Consider the following 23,763-nt stretch of genomic DNA (forward strand, 5'->3'; position numbering starts at 1 on the left):
AATAATACTACCTTAGATAAAGCCATTTTTAGAATCAAAATATTTTTTCCTTCCTGCATTAAAAGGAGATTCTCTTGCAAAGCAAAATGCCTAAAACTAATTGAATCCAATTAGAACATGACAATAAACTGTTGCATAAGAACTGGGGATTCAGAATTTCATTACAACCTATAATCTGAACAATTGTATGCTCATCTATACAACTACTTAAATGTAGGGAGACAGCGCATATTTGGTTAGCAAAATGCAGTGCTTAATTTAACATAAAGGTTGATTTGCAGTTGAAAGAATTTTTATAATTACTAATCAAGCTGAATTAGACTCTCTTCTGGAAAGCAATTAAAGGAAAAAATGCAAGGCAAGGTTAAAAACAAGTCAGAATGCATGTCCCTACTTTGTGTCAATCCACCTAGGTGCAGCCTAAAATCTCAGCATACTGGAAACTTGCCTTAAGTTTTCAGAGGTGACTAAATGCACAAGACACTCAGCAGAAGCCACGTGTGCCTCAGCACATCTGAGCTCCACAAGTGATGGGAACAGAACCACGTGGCTTATGTTTCATGTTTGGTTTTGGTTATTCAAATAATATGCATTACACATGCATCAGTTCACAATAAGTTTATTTTATGTGAAGAAAAGCTTTGCCATTAATGAAAAAATTTCAGTAGAAAACAGTACCTCCTGCTTTCAATCTAGATTACTCAAAAGTAGAAGCTTGTATTAGTGAAAACTTCAGTAGAAACAAATCCGTAGGAAACGTTCTTGGCACATGAAGTAAAAGCTTTAAACACATTAAGTTTGAATAGAGTATTGACCGTGCAACCATGCTGGCAGAAAAGCCAGTTTTTAATGGCTGGTATTTGTCCCTCAAGACAATAACATGGAAGACACATAAACCTGCTTACGTAACGTTAATTGTATATAAATATGGTGTTGCCATAACTGACAGTCTCTATTCAGGCCAACCATTTAGTTCAGCAGTTCTAAATAAGTAATAGGCACTTTGCCTTTCTGATTTCCCCTTTCACCCATCAGCCAGTCTGAATCCATGCCAGGGATACTGTACACTGTTATCACCTACAAAAAGAGAAACACATTATTATAAACTTTGTTTGCAAGGAAGAGAGTTACAGTCTATCGTATTCCCAGTGTCTTGGAATTGAGATTAAGCAGGTTAAACAGAGCATTTAATATGACAATCCATAGAACATAATCTAATGTTCATAAAAATTATTTTACTGGTCCATGGAAAAGAATAGACACAGTATCATATTTTGAACTCCCTTTTTTCTGTTAAAATTCTATTAATTACTGTTTTTTTTTCTATTATGTTTTATCTTTAAATCTTGAGTATCCACCCTCAGCCTTAACAGGCAACCTAAAAGAAACTTCTGTGGAGTGCATGAAAGAAAGACAGATGGTGTTGATCTGCTACATCTCCACAGAAAATCTAAGCTCACAGTTTCTAAGTCACTATCTAGATAAGAAAAAAGTCAAATAAAAATACCGAAGTAATGCACATTTAAAAACCAAAAAGTCCTAAATTATTTTTTTAATTTCTTCTTCAGCATTATTACCAGGTGGAACTCTGTTCCAGCACTGTGCTACATCATCTATCTCCATCTACTTTGTACACTCTCTGACTTACAACTACAGCTGAACTGGAACAGGAATAAACACAGCACAACCTTCACCATCAAAGCAAGAAGTAGCTGTATTTTCATATTCTTCACAAATTGCAATATTCAGTATTTGAAAGACTAATGATATTGACAACAGTGCTAAAGGTGTGGCAAAAAGAAGACTGCAGAACTGCATCTTGACTGTCTAGCAAATGCTCTCACAAGCTAAGATGGTGTCATAGATATTGACTCTCACTCCAGGATATTAGGATGTACAGGTAAAGGACAATGCTTCAAGGGTATTATTGAAATTTAATTTTAAAAAATCAGCTACACAGACTTTTTGATATAGCACATCTTAACTGACTACTCACAAGCATTCCCATTTTATTTTCAAATGATCAAGGTACATAGAAAACTCTTACCTCATCTGCAAGTAGAGATAATTCACTGCTGTTTGCAGCATCATAATCATAGAGAACTCTTGCTTTTCTGCTGCCACTTGATGACCTCAGTTCACTGAGGCCTGAAGCAACAATTGAATTGCTTACTGAAGGCAATGAAGCAGAGGCTGAGGCCAAGACTGGGGGAGTAGAAACACTCTGCACAGGAGTTGTGGAAGACTGATTGTTGTTAGAGAGGAAAGTAGATGGAAAGCTATGAGAGAAAAAAAAAATACTTTTGAGTGAATCTGTTTTGCACAGGACATTACATATGCCATTACATGGCATACGTGCTCCCATGCCTAAATTAGCATTCTTATTTTTATCAGCAATAAACACCAGCAGATAGCAGTATGAGAACAGCACTGAGAGTTGTATAACACAAATAAAGATACTTGTCCCTGATAAGTAGCATAAATCAAATCAACATAATTTTAAAGAAATACTGCCACCTTAAAAAACCCTGGGCATTTGTCTCTTAAAAAAAGGCAAAACCAAGAAAGCCTTGTTGGTCAAACTTAATTCAGACTGTACTTTGATAAACATTTCTTTTGACAGCTCTGCCAGGAAAAGTAGCCTCCACCTCCTCCTGCTCATTCCTCAATTATGTGGTTACACAAAAGATTGTGCTGACGAACCAGATCAGGGAAATATAATACAACTTAAAACCACAGCCTCTCTCTGAAAGCAAGAAAAACCACACAACTATTTTTGTAATCTAAATCAGTTCATTGATTCAGCTAACTTCATGCTGTGAAACAAAATGTATTTTTTACACTAAAAATTAATATATCAACTTAAGCTCCTCATTTCTAGGTCAGGCTGCTACTTGGTCAGTGCCAGCTGTAGTGCTTGCCAGACCCTCCCATGAAGTCAATTAAACTCATTAACCTGACTGAAAAAGAGGGGGGAAAAAAGTGTATAATCTCCTACTTAGCTAATGAGCTCAGTCACAAAAAACTGTTATGAGTGACAGAGCAGATAGAAGGAAAAGCACAGAATAGCATGACTGAAAAATGGAAGGAGCAAAAAGGAGAGCAAAGCAACAAGAGATTTTGGGGCAGTGGAGTAGGAAGAATGGACCAGCAATGACGAGCTCTGAGAATGCCTCATGGCACTCTGCCCTACATGCTGGGATGCAGTCCTGTGGCAAGCTAAACTCATTTATTTAGCAGCTGATATAACAATTTCTTGTCCCTTTGCTGCCTTACTTGGTTCTAACATCCATCTGGATACTACTTTAAGAGTAGGTCAACAGAGGTTTCAAAAAGTGGCAGAGCTGATGCAGTAAGAAAGGGCCAGCATCTAGGAGGTAGACTGAGTCATGATGACCTGGAACTGTAGTTGCATTTCCTTCCACTCTTTTGACCAGTGAATTCCCACAAGTAGCTTCCCTCATCAGTCCTTCTACATGGATACCTTTTCATGAACATCTGGGATGCAAGCATATTACCTCCCCCTCCTTTTGTTTGCCCACTCTTTTAACATAAGGAAGATCTATCCATACCACACATATAAACCCACCAGAAAATAACCTCATCTCATTCCTTCCCACCTCTGCTCCCCAGTCAGATTCTTTCTGAAGGTGCAGTTCAGTGGCAACTCTACCCACATAAATCCAGATCAGTATATTCCCATCACCATGTCTGCAGCATTACTAGTGCTCATATGATCGTATGAGGAGTCATTTTAGGGAGCTGATGCAGGTAAAAACTAAACCTATCAATGCAGCAACTAACTTTTTTGTTCATGTGACAATAGTGGAACTAATGCAGCCCATATCTGTAACAGCTGCAGCAGTCCTGCACAGGTTCCAGGTTCACACTATATTTAAACTGGTAAATGCTCAGTGCCACCAAACAGACCCACACCTGTACCCCTTTTTTTCCACAAAAGCTCATACTCTATAATTTGAGTCAGATCTAGAAATCTGCTGTTTTTGATTCAACAATCTGAACTAACAAAAAATCAGGAAGATGCTAAATTTTCATAGTTTAAACTATGAAAACTTGAAACATGTTTAAACATATTCACCTTGCAGTAACAATTGTATGTCACTGAAAATAAGGGGCAGCAGTGTAATGTGAAGGACAGCACTAGCCCCTTGACAATCAGAACAAATTGCATGTAAAAATTGGGAAGACTTTCAGGAAATTGTTCTGAATTTAGGTAGCAGCTTACTACTGTGCAAAGGAGGAAGTCCCACTTCCTTCTCTTAGCATACCTTGACTCCACTTGATCATAAAGAGCTGGTTCAACTTACCAAGAACAGACTGCAACTCCACTATTTTTTTTTCCCATTTGTTAGATTAGTTTTTTAAACTAGTTCATCATGTTGCCTGAACAAATCAAACAAGCAGAATAAAGAGAGCCAAAACCAGACCCCAGGTTTCTGTAGGTATAGCTCAGCTATGCCTCGTGATGTATTTACTACTTTATTAACTGGCATTCAACCAGAGGGATTTAATTTTAAATGACAATCAGCTGTTTCTCAATATTGCTAAATGACTGTTTAATATACTGCTAAACCTGTTCTCAGTTAACACAGTAATTACCTGCAAGTCATTCTGTGCAGTTCAAAGGGTCACTGTTTTGTATAGTCAGTGGAAAAGAAAGCCAAAATTTTATAACCACTCTGTCAATCAGTGGGCCATTAAGTCTCATTCCTTTTGCAAAGCCATATGTAAGGCATTTTACTGGAAGGCTTTAGCTATACAGAGGTTGTCTGGTTCAGGGTTTTTTTTTATTCTGAATGCTTGAGCAACAGGAGTTTCACAGCTTGCAGAGTAAGATATTAGTAAGAGATAATCTGAAAAAAAAATTATGCCACAGCTTACATTTGTCTGTCAGGGAAGCTGAGAAACTTCAGAGCAAAAGCAGTTACCAGTTATCAGGAAGAAAAAAAAGCAGCCAGAGCACCAGAATATTTTAAACAGATTTGTTTAGTTCATTCTGAGGTACTGAAAGTAAGAATAAAGGGAGATTTGATTTAAAGAATCAATCTAGCCTCACAGGAGGGGAAGCTGTACAGAGATAAGCAGCTGGTGCTGCCTTGAAGACAAACATCCATAAAAACATGTCTATTTATATAAAGAGAATTGAGTACAAGTTTTCCCCTCACCTTCTTTACAGCTGCCTCTGGAGGGTACATCAGGAAGAACAGTGCTCAGCTTAGGAACAGGGAAGGGGTTTATGCCCTAGATTCTGACCCAGGTAAAACATAATATGCATCTCCTCAGAGAAGCAGGTTTCTGTTTCAAGTAACAAACTGATGTCACTTAGAGGCTGAAAGCCTCTGGTCCATCAACAATGTCAAAACAAAACTCAGTCCTCCACAGTTCTTGGCTCTTACATGGGAATATTGTGCAATACCGTTCTCAGATGTGTGAAAAGCTGTGTAACTCAGCAACATGTGTTAACCAACACAGCACTGGCAGACACAACCCAAATCTAGCTGAGCTCCCCAAGTCCTTTCTTTGGTCTGCATGTGCCTGCATTACCTCGGGCACAGAACACAAACCCTACTCATCTGCTTATTTAACTCAAGTGCTACACACCACATCCCTATAAATGGAGACACTTCCAAAGCAAGGAGCACAACCTGAGACCCTGACCCTCTCCTGTTATACTTCAGTGGGATTTCCTTGCACAAGGAAGGAAAGACACACCCAAGATTTAATACCACAACTATTTTAATCCACGTAGGCAGAGAAACTTCATTTCACTGTTAGAGGCATTTAGAATTTTGCAAAGTTTCCATGCTTTTGGTCTTGTACCAATCATAGCAATTTTATTAAAAATACTAATCAGATCACAGCCACATAAAGGAACATCCTTCTGTTTTCCTAAAGGCACTATTTTCTTCAAATCCACTTCTTTTTATACCTAGTAGCAATTTACACAAATTTTAAACAAAAACAGCAGTTCTGGGACAAGCTATACATCCTAAAACAGAATTTAAAGAGGAACATGTTCTTCCTTAGAATAAGGGTGCTATGTTTAAGGCCTTCTGTTATATTAAAAATATCTTCCCAAAATAGTTGTGTAAATATATTTCACTTAATTTCTAATTTAAAAGTTGCTTTCTCTTAGTACCGTAAATATTTGTTTTCAAGCTTTCAATTCCACAACTTGTATTTATTTGTATACATTTGTAGATATTTTATAGTTGAATATCTGGAATGTATTAAATTGGGATGCAACTTTAAAGTCGTAGCCTTTTTTTAGACTGAGGTTTTAAATAGTTTAAACTACAGTTTAGTAGCTTAAAGTCTTTAAACCACACATTTAAACAAACTGAGGAAATCAAATGCCACAGGAAGTTGCAAGTCAGGAAAAGGATAAGACTCAAGAACACTTTTGTTTTTACTTCCTCGTCAGAGAAAACAAACAGAGATACCTCAGAGACAGTTACCTACAACAGGCTCTACAGTAAACTTCTAAGCACAGACAATTCCTCAGTGAGTGCACTCATGTAAATAACATGATCTGTGTAACACTAAGAAAGGGTGACTTCTGAAGAATTAGAATAGAGAAACTTTATGAAGTGTAAGTATGTACATCTCTCTGCATTCCCACCAATCACACATAAAGGATTAAGAGCACAAACTAACGTCAGTTTCTTCTCTTTAAAAATGCTAAACCCATGAAACAGTAAAACAGGACAAACTTGTTCATTCTACTGTGTGCGCTCTGGATAATAGATAGGATGAAGTAGATTTCTCCCTATATGATATCTATGCTGCCAACTCAGTTAAGAGTGGAGAACAGGGTTTCATCAGAAAATCAGATAATGACCTGTAGTGAATTAAGAAGCAACATAATTTATAGGAAGTATAAAAACTTTTCCCACATTGCATAGTAGTTCAGTAGCATGAAGCATAGGATAACTAAATAATTATAAATAAATCTCTAGAAATTCCTTTTTGTCACATTGATGCTACCAAGAGCTCACATTTCTCGATTACACAATATATAAAATCTCAGTAGATCAACTCTCAAAAAGCATTAGTGCTGTGTGTAGGCTTAGGGTAGTAGTTGCACTGGGTAATTACATATTAATTACCTGAGAACAGACATATTTCCTTTCAGTCCAGCATGCCTGTGTGTCCACCACTGTTATATCAGTGTAAGTTTTCATACAATTCACAAGCATTTATTAAAAACTGAGCTTTTCCTTGCAGTTTATGCAGTATTACTACCTTCCAAGTTGTTTCTGGAGATCCAGCATATATTGGTAACATTGTGCATAATAGGTCATCTGAGCTTCGACAAAATCATTCAGGCAGCGGAGATGATGTGCCTGTAATACAGCAAAGAATTCAAGTGTTTAGTCTGTAAGTTAATCTTTCTGCACTAGAAAGAGTAGGCACCTTGTCAGGTGCTAATGCCAATACTGGCACTTAGGGATAAACACCAAATAGGCAGAGTGCCTGGATTTACCAGGTAAACAGGATAAAATGTCACAGAAATTCACATACTTGAGTAAACATTTTTGTGGTTTCAACACTCAATTGATCTGCTGAATTGGAAGCTGGGTATAAAGACTGAAAATTAAAGCTTCTACATTCTGCAGGTTAATGGGAAAGCAAAGTTAAATTCAGTGAATATTAAATTAGAATTTTTTAAAAAACTAGCCCTTGTAGTTTGATGCTTTAATGCACGGAAGTGAAACCTCATAGACCAGAGTTCCCAAATAGTTTACTGCAGCTATTTTCAGACGGTGCCCTGATATTGACTTTCCCCCTCAACACCTTTTGGGTACTCACATGTGTGCTGCTGATTCCTTCCAGCAGCAGTCTGGTAATCTCTGCTTGACGGTCAAATTCACTCTGAGTAATTCGCACTTCCTGTTCAGACTAGAAATAAGAATGCAGGTCAGGTACTGGTACAGTGCTCTGTGCTACACCTGCCCACTGCAACAGTCCCACTTGATGCACAACTCCTCATACAAATGCATGAATCACAAGCTTAGGTATTTGAAATGGGATTTTTCTTTGCAGATATTCACTAGGCAAAAACAGTAATTGCATTCTGGGTTCAGAAATGTTGAGGCCCTGTGTACACAGCAAGCAGCTTTATTATCAGACACCTACTACATGTGCAAGAGAAAGGCATTTCTTTGCCAGCAGCATTACCCCACCTCTCCCAATAAGAAACAAAGTGCTCGCTGGCACAACCACATCTGCACCAGGGGTATGGTCAGCATACCCAGTGGCAGCCAAGAATAATGTCATTTTCTTCTATACATCAACTTAATAGGCCTCTGATGAAATAATTCAGGGTAAATATCATATTACTTTTGCCAAGAAACTGCACAGCAATCAGCTGTACATAAATCTTTGATGTGAAATTTTACCAGGATGTCTCATAATTTAAGGCCTTATACTGGCCACCAAACTACAACAAGTATTTCTGGAGCTTGTAATCAAGGAGTCTTTGAAAATTAATAAATCTGAACTATACAAAATGTTCTAACACTTGGTGTTACAATTAAAGTAAAATTTCTTTGAAATTATGTCATACAAATTTTGTATTTCAATAATTCAAATTTATTCCCTGTTACATATAGTTCTCAAAAATTTTAAACTAAGTTATCAGTGTTACACTAGTTTTAAAATACTTCAATCTAGCACAGCCAAAATTACAGTACTTTGGAGGGGGGGAATAAAAAAGGACACTAAACACATATAAAGAGAATATGTGCTCTAAGATTCATTGTTCCAAGACAGAATGTCCTCAGCCTAGAATCTGGATTACTTTGCCTCAATGCTTATATTCATTTAGTGCCTTGTTTCTAAAAACAAACCCAAGGGCAAAAATCTACATTTAGTCCAAGATGCAGCAATTACTATTCTCAACAAAGGAGGAAATATATTTTCAGGAAAATTAATGAGGTGATACCAGTAAAACACTGGTTTCAAAAGCAATTTATGTGTTTGCAAATATTCTGTTCTTGCATGCAGCTAATGTTAATCAGTATGAAAAGTCACATGGAACCTCAGAAAAGAGCACAGAAGAATGATATCACCTAAGAAATGTTTTTCCATCTGAAGTTGCTGCAGCTGGAAGGGTTTACACAGGAATTAAACAGTGAAGAAGTACCTAAAGAAAACTGTGCTTCTTACTCAAAACTGAGATAAAGTGTTTGTATTAAGTTCCAAACTAATCAAGTCTTCAAAGTTTGTTGAGGAAAGAATCTTTGCTTGGAATTTTCTGATTAAATTTGAATTACTATCACTGAAATCCATCTGCCAGTCTTTGAGAGAAAACATAAAAACAAACAGACAAGAAAGCTAATCTGATAGCCAAGAGGGGAAGAAAAGCAACATCTTAATTTTCTTTTAAAAACCCATCAAAGCAATAAGTAAATCATTTATCTGGAGAGAAATAGTTTTGTCTCTTGCTTCTGTGAAATCAGCAGTTGCTAATGTGTTTCTGTCTCCCTGTCAGGTAAGTAAACAGAGGAGAATAGGAACTTAGAAGAAAGGGACATAGCCATCAGAATAATTACGTTTGTTTCAACAATGTTCTAGCAAAACAACTACTTTCTGGAAGAAAAGGAAAAGAAGGTAATGTGGTAACACGTATTAACTTACCCAGTACACAGTGCCTTAAAATATACTTACAAAAGCCCAATGTACTGGTTTTATAGAGATTTACATGAACTGAATTATGTGATGTCTTTATTCAGTTTTGCCCATCCCTATTTTCAGTACTGCTAGGTGAACCATAGCAGGACAACATATCTATTCTACACCTGGGGGTAAAGGTGAAAAACTGCTGACTTTGGCCTGATCACCTTTGTTTCTGAACAGAGTGAAGAGATCAAGAAGACAAGACTAGATTTCCCAGCTGCAGTTGTATTGTGTTTCAGGTCCATTAAAAGGCCTCACTAGGTACGTCTCATGAAGATTCCTCAAAATGGTACTTGCTCTGAAACTACCGAATATGAGCCCAAGTTTTGAATCTGAGTATTCCTATGTAAATAATCTCCCCAGATTTCACACAGGAGTACAGTACCTCTTAGAAATACTGTGCAATCCTGCAGTGAAGGGACAACAAACATATAAGCACATGAAATCAAATCACCTCCCTAATGTTTTACTAGACATGCTTTAAGTAAAACACTGGTAGTAGATATATAGCTGTGCCTAGTATTTAATATTCCTTTTGAAATGCAGAGTTAGAGGAAGCAAAAGTTTGTCATTACCACCATGAACATATTTTATTCTAATTCAAAAAAAAAAACCCACTGTAACTGAGCCAGGGATGACAGGATGGTCTGAAATCTTAGCTGGGAAGCTTATATTTAAATTGAAAACATTTATGAATTTCCTTCTCCAACTCTCAAACTCAGAAGGACAGATTGCCTTTAGAAATGTGAATGGATTACTGCTCCATTGGTTGTACATAATGTTGTCGTTTCTTCTCAATAGTCTCTGCTATTTATATACTAAATAAAAAAGGGGACTTTGAATTACATAATTTATTACAAGAGCTAAAGTTTTTTGTCTTCTTTATGCTACAGCTAAGCACTTTGTAGTACTTCTTCTTTCCAAGACACAATCTGTTAAATTTCACTATCCTTAAAATTGCTTCTCCTTGTGTCTGAAATGTCAATAGCTTCAAGATGAGTCTTCATTATAGCAGTATTCTTTCCCTGCCATTTTTTCCCTCAATATAGGACCAGCAGACAGGTTTCCTGCTTCCAAATGTTACTTTACTTAATTAAATAAATAATTCTCAAACTTTGGGATCAAAGTTAACTTCACCTTCCTTTCACTTTAAATGCCTGCCTCCTTCCCTCTGAACTCACAGTCATCCTCACCTGTGCGCACCATAACTCACAGAAAGTTGGAAGAGCAACTCCCACAACTCCCAAGATCTCACTTGAAGCTGCATATCCCAGCTTCTCCCTACACCTCCCACACCTGCCTAGCTAGTTGCCCATTAGAAACCATACTCCGAAGCCCCTGCTCTCCTATTGACATAATTTTAATTATCCCTCCTTTACAGAAATCCACTAAGAAATCCCTCCCTCCCTGTCAGCAACCCCCTCACAGCCTGTTGCCAATACTGGTTTGTCAGAGCCAGTGAGCCTGACAAACAGCCCTTCTCAAGGCAGCGCAGCAGCTGCTGCCTAACTTCCATTAGCTCCTCTGAGTTTGTCCCTGGGCAAGGGATGGCAGGACAGAGAAGGCTGCAACACCCATCCCAAGCCTAACGCTAAGCTTACAAACTAGCTCTCAGGGCAGGTGCAGTTTTCAGATGTGCCTACCCCCTAACTTAAGCTGCTGAAGGTCTAGTGACACTGGGGAGAAAAGTGAGGTGCTCCATGTTCTGGGCAAAACTTGAAGATCTGTGTTTTCAGCAAAGTTTAGATTACTAGACCCAAATGTTTCTGAAAATTTTCAAATAAGCTCATTCTTAACAGGATACCATACCAGTAAATTTTGAGAGAAGTCCTGTAGATGTCTATTGTTTCTTGTCCCATGAGAATCCTATGGTACTGGTGTTAAGTGACAGCCAGAAACAGCTTACTATAAACAAGCCCCAGGCATTGTTTTGCTGCTGAAATCTGAAAGGCCCTGGAGGGGCCCAGTGCATTCTGATGTAATGCATCAGGCTGCCAGCATCAGACTGAAATCAACAACGTGTAATATCCTTTATTACAGTAGACCAGCACAAGTTACAATTTCAGAATTCCGCAATTTTTAAATGTTTACTTACTTTTGTCACTTCCTCAGCCCATATCTAGTCAGCATTAAGAGTGGGGGAGGAAAAAATAAAAACATACAAACTTAGACATTGGTGGTACTCTATTACAGTATGTAATCACACTTTGGCTTTTAAGTACTTTCCTATCCTCAGACCTTCACAGGGATTTAAGGAGTGCTACAAGTCAGTTGCCCAAAGCCCTTGATGTACAATGAATCTATTATGAATATGGATAGCATTACATCTATGAAACAAGTTAGATACTGAAGAGAGTGTGACTGGTAGAATTCATATTACAATAATCTACTTAAAACAACCTATTACAACGCAAGACATAACTACTTAAAAAAACAATATGAATCAGACAAACTAAATTACCTTAGGAGGAATTTAAGTTACCTAAATGTGTTATAATAATGGAAAACTATTCTCGTTTTTACATTGAAACAGATGAATGCTTTCTCTTGCTAATTTCGGTACTAGTTTTCTATTTCACAAGCACTTTGACTGAAAGCTAAATTTAATTAAAAATGGTACAGAGGTATTTCAAATTGAGTATTAGAGTAGTAGCAAGCAGCACAGCAAAATCACAGAACAGCAAGGGATTTAGTCTAGAAGTTAATTACTTCAGCTTGCTCTTTCAATTCCCTCTTGCAATGTGGTTCTTTTTTAACCTTCATCTTCTGCCATTGTAAGATAACACAACCAGGAGTAGGAAGAAATGTGTATAAAGGTTGCAGGAGCAAACTGTAACAAACAAATTTGCTCCTTTTTTATCTGATCACAGCTGAGAAATCTGGAAAACTAAATTGAGATGAGACCAAATATGCTGTGCAGATCCAAACCCCATTCAGAACAGGCTGGACAGCACAGTCGATGTTGCACAAAACTAATTAATCCCTTTCTCAGGTGCTTTCACAACTATGGTGCTAGAACCAGCTGCAATAGGGAGTCCTTGCAACAAGTTTAGGATATATTGTATTCTAAGTTAATGGCTAAACTTCTGTGACATTATTCAGCAGCAGTTCTTTGTAACACATTACTTGAAGGGAATAATTTCTACATACTCCTGGCTGTTTCATGTAATTCACTTGTACACATACTAAAAAGATAGAAAAACAAAATCATTCCTTTCCTCCAAAAGCTAAAAATAATTTCAGAAGTGAAAAAATAACTCATTTGTATCCTAAGTTTACATTCCTAAAAATCACAGAAATTAGAATATAATACTGTGTATTTCAAATTATCAGAATGTGATTAAAATAACATCCAATGCTGTACTGACATAAGTGTATTTAGTGCATTACACCAATCCATTTTAAAATGGAAAACATCTGAAACAAGACCAAAGTGAGCTGGATAGCAAGAGGAAACATTTGACAGGAAAATGAATGAACACAGGAGGCCAACAAACCTTTAGCCATTTTACATGCAGCAAGTTGAGCATGTAAGAGACATTTACCATAATGTTATTCTCTTCAGGCTGAGAGGTGTTTAGTTGCTTAAGCGTACAGATAAAAAACAAAAGCAAGTTACAACACTGTGAATACAGCAGGTAAATAGATTATCAGCACAAAGCACTGCAAGTTTAAGCTAACCAAGACTGTGAATACAGATAAACCAAACAGTTTAGATTTGGATTTTAAACACTGAACTAAGCTGTTTCAGTTGTACAGTAAGCATGGAACAAGTAATTTTCAAATTATTTTTCCCAGTTATAAAAATATGTAATCACATGTAGATAAAATTTAGCACTTTAACCTGTCACAGAAAATGGTAAAGCATAGAAATTTGCATCATAGCTCAATACAGTTCATTAACCTAACAGTCCAGCCCTGTTTGTTAGGTTTCTTCCTCTATAAATAAGAGAGCCAGCAGAATATGACCTATTTGCATCACACCTATATCCAGGTTAGTTCTCACTTCTATGTTGCAGAGGATGAAGAACTGCAATTTTGTTATTTCTGCAGCCATTCTACAATCTGATACTTCTTAAACATGCACATGGTTGTCAAAACATAATTAAAGAATAGGCAAAATAGTGAAAAGGTTTAGAGTTTCATGCTCTTCCAGCACTAAGTTACTTGTGCATAAAACAGCATACTTGCTGTATGAATACTTAGGATCAAGCTGTAGCAGCAGCAATTTGCACCAAGCTCTGAACGACTGCACTGGTGATGGAATTAAAACTTCAGGTTTATATATATATATAGACACACACACACACAATTTTAATACTAGGCTCAAGGGGAACAACTCCTTATGGTCTTTTTACTGCTTTATAAAGTAAGGTACATGCCTGCTACCACACCACAAAGAAAGCTAATAATAAAACCCCTTTTTTTATTTTAAACTTAACTCTGAATAAAGTCAAGGAAAGGAATAGTTTACTATCCAATGCTCCTCTATCCATTGCTTCTAAATTGTAGTACTGGCTGATCAAAACCCTTCTCTGTTCTCCATTGTTAGTCTTACAAATTAAGAAGGCTTGACAAATAGAGAAGGGACTTGTTTTGCACAGAATTTATGTAAGGAAAAATGTATGCATAGACTTAAATGTACAGATGGTTTAAATACAGAGGGACAGTGTGCATGACATGGACTGACACACAAGAGCAGAACTGTCAGGTAGAGATTATGTTAGTTTTCAGATGGATCATGATCCCAAAGATACAACCCACTTCAAAGCTCAAGATGATGTCTCTAAGATCTTTCAGGACAAATGCCCATTTGGAAAAGCCAGAAAAATCTGTCAGTCCTTCTCCTGCCTCTCCTGTATGTACACTGTCCCTGTGTATTTAAATTGTCTGGATTTCTTTATTTAATGACCCTTACTGCATTAATCCTTATAGGAAAAATCACTTCTCAGTCCATCATTATTAGCTGCCAAACCTTTAGGAATGCAGTCAAAAGATAGCTATGAAAATACTGTAAATATATCCTGATGAAACTACATACTACAAACAGTCCATTCCTTCATTGAGAGCATTTTAAGAGTTTAAGAAGCAGTAACCTTTCTTTCCCATTTAATCTCCTTGAATAAGCATTTTTTGAGGGAGTCATAATGGCTGTCATGTAAGTTGAAGAGTCTCACCTCTGGTGGTGTAAAATAGTAAGCAATACATAAAGAGAAACCACAAATCTTTCTGAAGTAGAAAAATTAAGTATAGATAGGTTCATCAGTTGAAAGCAATCATATACACACTTCAACATTTGCAGGAATTCAAGTATTTGTATTTACAGTCATACTGGGAAGTTATATCAATTATTTTTTGACAGTATAGGCTCATCTACTATAAAACAAGAAGAGAATAAGTAAGCTCAGCTTGATGGAATATTTAAAAGTAGAAGACTAACACCTTGACCAGTAATTCACTTATGTTTCCTTGTGTTCCACTATGGCATTTCTTACAAAAGTATCTAGAAAAACAACCAGGGTAAGAAGCTAGGACTGGAAACATAACCAAGCAGTCAAGTTGATAAATATGTATCAATCAGTCTGATAATTATGGACCAACTGAAAAAAAACCCTCTACTTACTGCAGCCCGAGCTTCTGCAACTTTTGCCTTCTTCAGTCTGGTTTTTGCAGCATCCAGATCCAGTCTTTTATTTTGTAACAGTTTACGTTCTTTCTGGAAGTGAGTTAGGTTTGTTTGTGAGAATGGGTACACATACTCAAAAGCAAAAGACTGTCTACTTGGAAATGCTTTTAATGAAGTACCACGTAAAAAAAAGTTCTTCATTTGAAGAGAGGCAGAATTAGATCCTAATTATTCTCACACAGTTTATACTCAGTATGCATACTTCCCATAGAACAATAGGTACCAAACAAATGTTTTCATCATTATTTTGCTTTTACCTCAGCAAAAAACCAGAAAATACTCCAAAGGCACAAATTTTGCTTGAATTTTTCTATGTTACCTTGAGGAAAGTAATAATACACCATTATCTACTACTACATTTTCAAGACTGACAGTTACAGTTGGTGTGAAATTCTGAAAAATGTACAATTCAACTTACAGTAATAGTTTTGTAGTCTCCTTCAATAAAGTTCCTTAGGGGAGTGAGAAAGTTTATAGCAGAAGTTTGAATTAGTTCTCTGTCTGCTGCCCCAATTCGCTTTTGTGTTTCTCCACATTTAATGAGTGCATTTCCTGCAAAGGAAAAAATATGTTAATCATATTGTTCAGGCAGGGGGTTAACAAAACAGATTGCTACAGTCAGGGAAGTTTAGGCCAGCAGTTTGAAAAACAATCCAGTGCCATGAAAAGGGCCTCCAAAAGAAAGAAAATAATGTGCAAAAAACTCAAACCCTCCCCAAAAAACCCACTCCAAACCCAAAACTAAACATCAAAAAACCTCAACATAAAAACAAACAAAAATCCCACACCAAAATAAATTACCACACAACCAACAAGCGAAACCATTTTTATTACAAACAATCACAGGTCAAGGCAAGAATTCAATGAGACCACATTCTAAAAATGGAGCTAATTATGGCAACTCCATAGAGAGCACCTATTTCAGAACTGGATATCATACCTACTTATTTGAATCCAACAACTTCCTCTCCTAGACAATATTCTTAAGACAGGAGTAGTTGGTAGCAAAGAAAAAGCTTATTAAGATATAGAAAAATAATGTGCTTTTCCTCAGCCCCACCTATTCAAACTTCTAAATATGCATTTATACACAAATCGAGGAAGACTTTGAAATTTAGTTGCAAGTTAAGTATTGAAACTGAAATTAGTGTATAAAAAGGAATTTCAATAGCCTGACACTGCTTAGTTAGAAAGGACATAGTGTTCAGAGAATAAGACTTCATGACACCACCTGAAACCCTAACAGTGTATCTATATGCTAACATTTTATCTTATTTGCCTGAATTCAAAAAATTCTGCAACTTAAGGGACAGTGTGCCTCTAAGAACAACTCTGTTAGATGTTAAAAAGCAAGACTTGAGGCTGATGATCAGAAGAAAGGCCACAGATACATAAAAATCATGTGGAAGTAAGAGAAACAAAGCTTGCCATTATTGATTTTGGCATAAGAATTACATAAAACATTTACTTTTATTTAATTGGATTTTCCTTTTTTGAAAAGGAACATCATTATTTACAGATAAAAGGAAATTATTCTTCACAGAAAAAAAGTTTTCCCTCCCACAGTAATTTTGAAGAAAGAATTGAAGAGAGTGAACTATCAGACTTTGCATACCATAATATATACTGCATTTTTCAATTGTTTAAATTAAATTAACAGCTGAATTTGTATCAACAACTTTAAGAGTTGAGGAGAACACCAGAATTAGACTTTTAAATTAACAGCAGTGTAAAAATATGAGAGGTAATACCCCCAATCATCCTGTCATAGGTATATAAATTTACTAGAGAAAGAATAAAATTTAGATTTTGTTCCACACTACTCTCCTTATCAAAATATTATATATTAAGAAAAGCAGGAATACTGTACAGTTAGAGGGGTTTCTTACTACAGAAGTCAATTTCAGATAACATTTCCATTCCAAACAACAAATAAAAATCAATAAATACTGTCAAATGTGCAGATGTGTTCCTTTAACAAGGAAACTAAACTCCAAAAGTAGTTGTTCTGGTAAGATAACTATCCATCCATGAAGATGGATACCATTCCAACTGCAAGTTCTGTTTCTAGATTTGGACAAAAACATCATCACTCATCTCCTAAAGCTCAGTTATACAGCAAGTCAACTTAAACTGATACAAATGTCATTAAACTGTTTTATCTAGAGGAAGACAAGAAATATAATTTTATATTGTTAAAAAAAAACTTTTATCTATGTTTTTTTTACTTCTTACCATAGGCAGTTCCTGGGCCAAATTCATTCCCAGCATCAATCATATACTGGCCTAGTAATTCTGGATTATTCATGCGACTTGGTGCTTTGCGGTCCAGCTTCTCATAGACAAACTCTTCTATTCTGGCATCTAAAAATATTTATTTGAAATAATCATTGTCATTCAAAGCGCAAGTTAGAAAGAGAAACAAACAAACAAGAAAAAGGAACACAAAAACAGAATTTCAAAATCCAGCTATTAAACTAAACATTAAATGAGCAATGCTGAGCTGGAGATCCTGTTCTTAAAAACTGACCATGTTCCATGTTTGCCATGCTATGTTCAAGTGTTTCCTAGAGCCACATGAGAAAGTGAAAATTTATACTTTTCTTCTCCATTAGCATAGTTATACAGCTTTTCAGAATTCTGATCAGAAGTCTTCACAGTAAGACCAATAACAGAATACTTCTTAAAAAGCCAAACTGTCTTCTGTTCCCCCTCCAGAAACAAGATCAAAACTGTTCTCTACAATTAGCAGTTGGAATTAAGTTCAACAACTACCCTAAGCTTCCTATGAAGATATTCTGAAAGTTTGATAGCCTCAGAAATTATTTCATCTTTCCCATGCCCCATGCTCCCTTGAAACACTCTGAAAAAAAAAAACCAAAACATTAAAAGATATTAGAAAATGTTTCATTTTGTGTTCCTGTATTTTCTTAGTCTAAGCAACAAAATTATCAGGAAAAGCTTGTCAAGCTTACATGATACCCATCTATCATAATACTAAACCACTGGGAGCTTCTTAGGTGGAAAGGCCTCACACACCTAAACAGGGACTCTGTAATTCAAAAAGCAAACTCATCAGATATAATACCCCATTTCTCTGACCAATTGCTTTCATTTCCCACCTAGCTGGCTTTATTTATACAGCCAGTATGAACTAATTTCAGCCCACAATAGTACAGACCACCACAAAAAAAGTTTTCCATTGAACAAACCTGCCACTTTAATACTACTAATTAATTAGACAACTTTCAACAGCAGTGGAATAAATAACTACTGTCTCATGGAGGTCACAAAAATTAATCTAAGACAGACAATTATGGGTACCAGTGGACTCCCTTGGCAAAAAGGGTGAACCAAAAATAATCAGAAGTGATTTGTTTTCTTTACTCAAGACATAATATTTATTTTTTACTAAATCACAAAAGAACTGGAAAAAAAATCTAAATTATTAGACTATTACATCGGTCTGATCTATAGGTACAATTATAAATGGGACTGAAAGTCATTTTTCCTCCCCCAGACAGGGTCACTTGACTAATAACCACTAAAAGCAGCTCCCTGCAGCATGTGAGTCTTCTCCCAAATAAGCCAACAAACAGCTGAAGTTACATTCACTAAGATCACTGCTCAGTGCTGAGTATTTTTAGCTGTCAGAAAATGGACTGGTGAGCAGAACTGAGACACTACCATATATCATCCTTCTACTGAAACTTCTCTTTACACTTCCACTAGCCTCCAGTCAGTGCTTCAATACTCAAAGCCTACAAGTTTCTGAAAAAGTCCAAGACATATTATAAATACTGAATTGAACAAAAACGACAACTATTTCCTCTGGCTAAACAAAAGGAGAAATTCGAGCTAGAATATTCTGCAAGTTCTACTGCATCCTTCCCACATGATTAATTATTTCATTTTTTTTTAATACTGTTTTTATGGAACTAAAAGATGTAACACACTTCCAAAGTAATACTTCGAACATCTCTGTAATAAAGAATTTATCTACTTGGCATTAGAGAAGTGTTAGCAGTTATGATTTACCTTTACTAATAAATCCTAGCTCAGTATGTCACTACAAGGAGAATATTTATGTTTTCAGTGCAGAGGTAGTAGCAGATTTGTAAAATTGTCATTTGAGCAAACCTAAAGGAGGTTTAGATTTTTTCAGTGAAGTAGTTCACCCATGGACTAGACACCTGGTCTTGACTTAAAATCTAGATCTATACATTAAACAAATTCCTATAGCTCCAAACTCTGGCACAACGGTAGGATGAGTCTGAAACTGATCTCCTCAACATCACTACTCATAGCAGTAATTTCAGAAACAAAAAAAAATAGCACACCACAAAGCTTCATTTTTTCTGCCAGTGTTTTTTTTTTCTATTACTATTACAGTAAGAGACTCAAAAATGATGAAATCATATTTGACAGGTTTTTGTACTGCTTAAGTAGGGTGCTAATTCTTTAGTAATGGAATTGTTAAAGACAGGTATTTTAGTTCATCTTGCCTGCTTCAAGCTGATTTGCATTGTGAAATAATGAAATAGTAATGAAGTTTCTTGAGCCACTGTATCTACCCCATGAAGAAATTCAGAGTTCTTACAGCTATCCAAGATATCTGGAATTAGAATGGGAAATTCAATTAAACAGTAAACAATTCAAAAACCCAATCAACCTGAGACTAAGCAGAGTATGGAACCAACACTGCAGTTTAAAAAGCTCTGTATAAAGTTTTCCCCATTTGAAAGGTTCAGGAAGTACCAGCAATTGGCAGTGTCTCCAGTTCTTACCAGCTCTTCAAAATGTGCTTTGCAAAACTGCAGCCTTCAAATTTTAGAACTGCCGTATTTAGTTGTTATTTATGCAATAGCTATTGCAGTAAATATTTACATATTTATTGCATATCTATTAATTCAAAAGTTGAAAACAAAAACCTTACTTGGATTTGGCTGCAATAAGACTTCTGTTTGCTTCATTATTTTTTCTGTCCACAATTTAGTGCATTCTGCTTTGCTGAGAAGGTTCTCCAGGTGAGCATCCAGTTCAGTCTTCTCTGCCTGACCAAGCTTTTCTTCTGTGAACTGCAAGTTAGGTTAAAAATATTCAGTTCATAGAAATAATTTTCCAGAACAAATTTAAAACAGTCACTTATATCAGTCTGAAGATGATGTTTTAAAATATATAACCATTACCCAGTCATCAGTAAAAAGCTAAGGACAAATTTGAAAGCTATTAAGTTTACCAACACATCCATACTGTCAGGTAAAAAAAGGAGCACGAGGATGTTAAAATCAAACAAGGATGCAAAACGTAATTTATAACATTATGAAGAAATCCTCTGCTAAACTTGGTATTGAGAATTCTCACGTGAAGTGTTTTGTCCAATTTTCCACATTGTGCTTTAAAACATTAACCAAAATGAAAGTCCAGAGGTAAAAAACAAAAGTGTACTTCAATCTTGTATATTTTGCAATTGTTTGCCAACTACCCTTGTGTAAAACCTGAAGACAAAACAGATTCCCATGGCAGCTACCTTGAATATAAAAAAATATCCTGTCCAAAGGAAACAGGACAAAAATAGGGAGTTTAAACTTCAGTAAGAAGATTTAAATTATAATTAGACATTAAAGGAAGCTTCTAAAGACAAGGATTAAAAGCTAAAACAAACTTTCTTGGGAAGTTGTGAATTATATATTTTTGGGGGTGGGCAGTGTTTTGCTTTTTAGAATAGGACAAACCAGTGATTGATAAACCCTTTAAATATCTTGTTATGCCTTACAGAAACACTAAGATGACCTCTGCTGTTCTCATCCAAGCTGTGATTGCAGTGACTGTGAAGTACAATGTAACTTCATTTAGCTAAATAAATCCATCAGACAATTCATTTCACGATACAAAATTCATGCCAAGTCTTACTAATCCACAAGCAGTTTGTTTTTCAATCCGAGACAGGGAAAAGCTACAACATTTCACATCAGGGAACCAAGCAAAGCCGGAAGTGAGGGTATTGCCTGTCTCTCTTCAGAGCAGTAATTCCTCACAACAGTGATGATCTCATCCCTCGACAGCCCCACCGTTCAAAGACAGGCATTCTCAGGAGAATCTGGCTTATAATTAAGTCACTAACAAATCTACCAATTAGGAACTTCACAGGACTGGAAGCATTCAGACTGTCCAATTTCATTCTTAACAAGTACTTTGGTGGCCAGTAAGAAACAGAATACAATAGAAGTAAATTGCATTGTCCATGTTTGTTTTAATTTTTGTCACGTATAGATTAACCAATTTGGATAGCATGCACATCTTGATAAGTGCTTCTGGCATTTGCAATTCTACATAAAAGCAAACTGCAGTCATGAGAAAGTTCAGCTGGTGTACAGGGAAGAAGGGAATTTATTCATGGATGTACTACCACTACTACTGTTTAAAAGGCTTTTAAAACTATGTCAGGTGTTCTCAAAAACTTTGTACAGGTTCTTTACAGTACAGTAAAAATAGGGTTTTTTTTTAAAAAAAATACATTTAATTATAAAAATATATAATTTTAAATTACAGAAAAGAGTATTTGTACATAAAATCATTAATATTTCCTATTAAAATTTCCATAAATTCTCTCAGCAGTGTGAAGATTGCTTAGTGAAGACCACAATGTTAGATTTCACATATTCACTTAAATGAAATCACAAGGTCCCATCACAAGGGTGAAACTGCATCTCCTTTTCTTCCCTTGTCCAACAGGAAAAGAGAAAGGAGAAAGTGGAGGCTGGAAAGGAAGAGTCAGTCTGGAAAGCAGGTTAGACTTGGAAGAAGACAGGAGTGGTGGGGGAAACATGGAAATACCTCCATCACAAAGAGAAGCCACAATGACTGCTTTAAGTTAACTTAAATTTGAACAATATATTTTTGACGAGTTTGCATTTTCAGAGCTCTGCTGTGCTGCTGATCATTGGTTCTGCTTGAATACTGAGATTTAGCGCAATACATCAGACTGATCAAACCAGATAACAATGCTAACCATGTTCCAAACCTGACTGTGACCCAGCAAGAACTCGTAAGAAACTGAAGTGGATTACCATACGCTGCTTGGATGCTCATCTTCATACAGGAAATCTGTTCAGGTTTGATTATATTAGGAAAGGGGATTACGGCTCAAGACAAGCGCTAAGGAACAAAAGACAGTTATAGTGCTCTTACTGCGAAGAAAGGGGAAGACCAAATCGGAAACAATGGGCTATCAAACAAGCTTAGAAACGATATTAAAGGTAAAACAAACCAAACAGTCTAAGCAGACACATACCGGACTTTCATGTGCCACATCAGAGCTCGACTTTTCTGGATCAGGCAGCGATATGAATACGTTTCTAGCAGACAGTCAAACCCAGGTGCTTATTTCAGGAGAGACACACCTTTGTCCTTTGCATGCACAAAGTCCGGCCGTATCTCCCGGCAGCTCGTGCCCCCAGTGCTGACGCCTTCTCCCCTCTCTGCCCATCTGACCTTGGGCTGTCTCACCCCCGCCAGCCCCCCGAGGCTGCTGCTGTACAGCCAGCCTGACGAACCGCGAGCCTGTCCAGCCCGCGGCCGAAGGGGCCGGCTGGAGGAGACTCCTCGCAGCAGCCCATCGCCGCCCGGCCCAGCCAACGCTCCGGCCTCGCCCCCGCCGGCACAGCCGGGCCCGGCGCTCCGTCCGAGTCGGGAGCCCGTGGCGGGCCCGGCCCCTCCCGGCCCCCGGGGCGGAGCCGAGCGCCCCGGCCAGCGCCCCGCACCAGGCCCAGCGGCGGCCCGGTGGAGCCACCCGCGGCCTCGACCCCGCCTGGGGCGTCCCCGCCCGGGGCCGCCCCGGCAGAACCCCGTCCCGGAGAGGCCCTGGCAGGGGCGGATGGTCCGTACCTGCACGGCGCGGCTCAGGAAGGTGCCCGCGTCAGCCGCCAGCTTCTTCATATTGAAATCCATGATGTTCATCTTGGGCGGGGGCGCTGACTCAGCCCGGACACCCGCGGCGGCGGCGGCCGCTCCGGCCCGTCCCTGTGGGAGCCGCCGGGGGCGTTGCCCGGCCCGGTCCAAACGCAGCTGATTGGCGGAGCCGCGGCGTCAGCCCAGGGCCCGGATCGGCCGGGTGAGCAGCGCGGCCGGCCCCGCTCCGCCCCGGCCCCGCTCCGCCCCGGCCCCGGCCCCGGCCCCGCTCCGCCCCGGCCCCGCTCCGCCCCGGCCCCGCTCCGCCCCGGCCCCGGCCCCGCTCCGCCCCGGCCCCGGCCCCGCTTCGCCCCGGCCCCGCTCCGCCTCGCCGCGGCCCCGGCCCCGCTCCGCCCCAGCCCCGCCCCGCTCCAGCCCCGGCCCGCCCCGCACTGCCGTGAGGGGCCGGCGGGCGGGCTCGTATG

The 23,763-nt window shown here is 38.0% G+C and overlaps 1 protein-coding gene across 5 annotated transcripts; it reads right to left on the bottom strand.

Annotated features, from left to right (window-relative positions):
* Positions 1-603: 603 nt before the first annotated feature.
* SH3GLB1 (SH3 domain containing GRB2 like, endophilin B1) lies at positions 604-23,530 on the bottom strand. 5 transcript variants are annotated; one of them, XM_015636128.1, is made up of 11 exons: positions 23,276-23,530; positions 20,325-20,466; positions 17,624-17,752; positions 15,807-15,940; positions 15,326-15,418; positions 13,248-13,286; positions 11,798-11,821; positions 7,834-7,923; positions 7,267-7,367; positions 2,048-2,279; positions 604-1,077 (listed from the first exon to the last, which is right to left on the bottom strand). In XM_015636128.1, exons 1-11 carry the CDS (start codon positions 23,345-23,347, stop codon positions 970-972), a joined length of 1,164 nt encoding a protein of 387 aa, XP_015491614.1. In that variant the 5' UTR covers positions 23,348-23,530; the 3' UTR covers positions 604-969. The 5 variants fall into 5 exon arrangements, with proteins under 5 accessions (XP_015491614.1, XP_015491613.1, XP_015491617.1 ...); XM_015636127.1 differs by having other exon boundaries at positions 13,200-13,286; XM_015636131.3 differs by lacking the exon at positions 23,276-23,530 and adding an exon at positions 22,683-22,732 and having other exon boundaries at positions 13,200-13,286.
* Positions 23,531-23,763: the final 233 nt, after the last annotated feature.

This window comes from Parus major, chromosome 8 (assembly GCF_001522545.3).
Source record: "Parus major isolate Abel chromosome 8, Parus_major1.1, whole genome shotgun sequence".
Lineage (NCBI taxonomy): Eukaryota > Metazoa > Chordata > Aves > Passeriformes > Paridae > Parus > Parus major.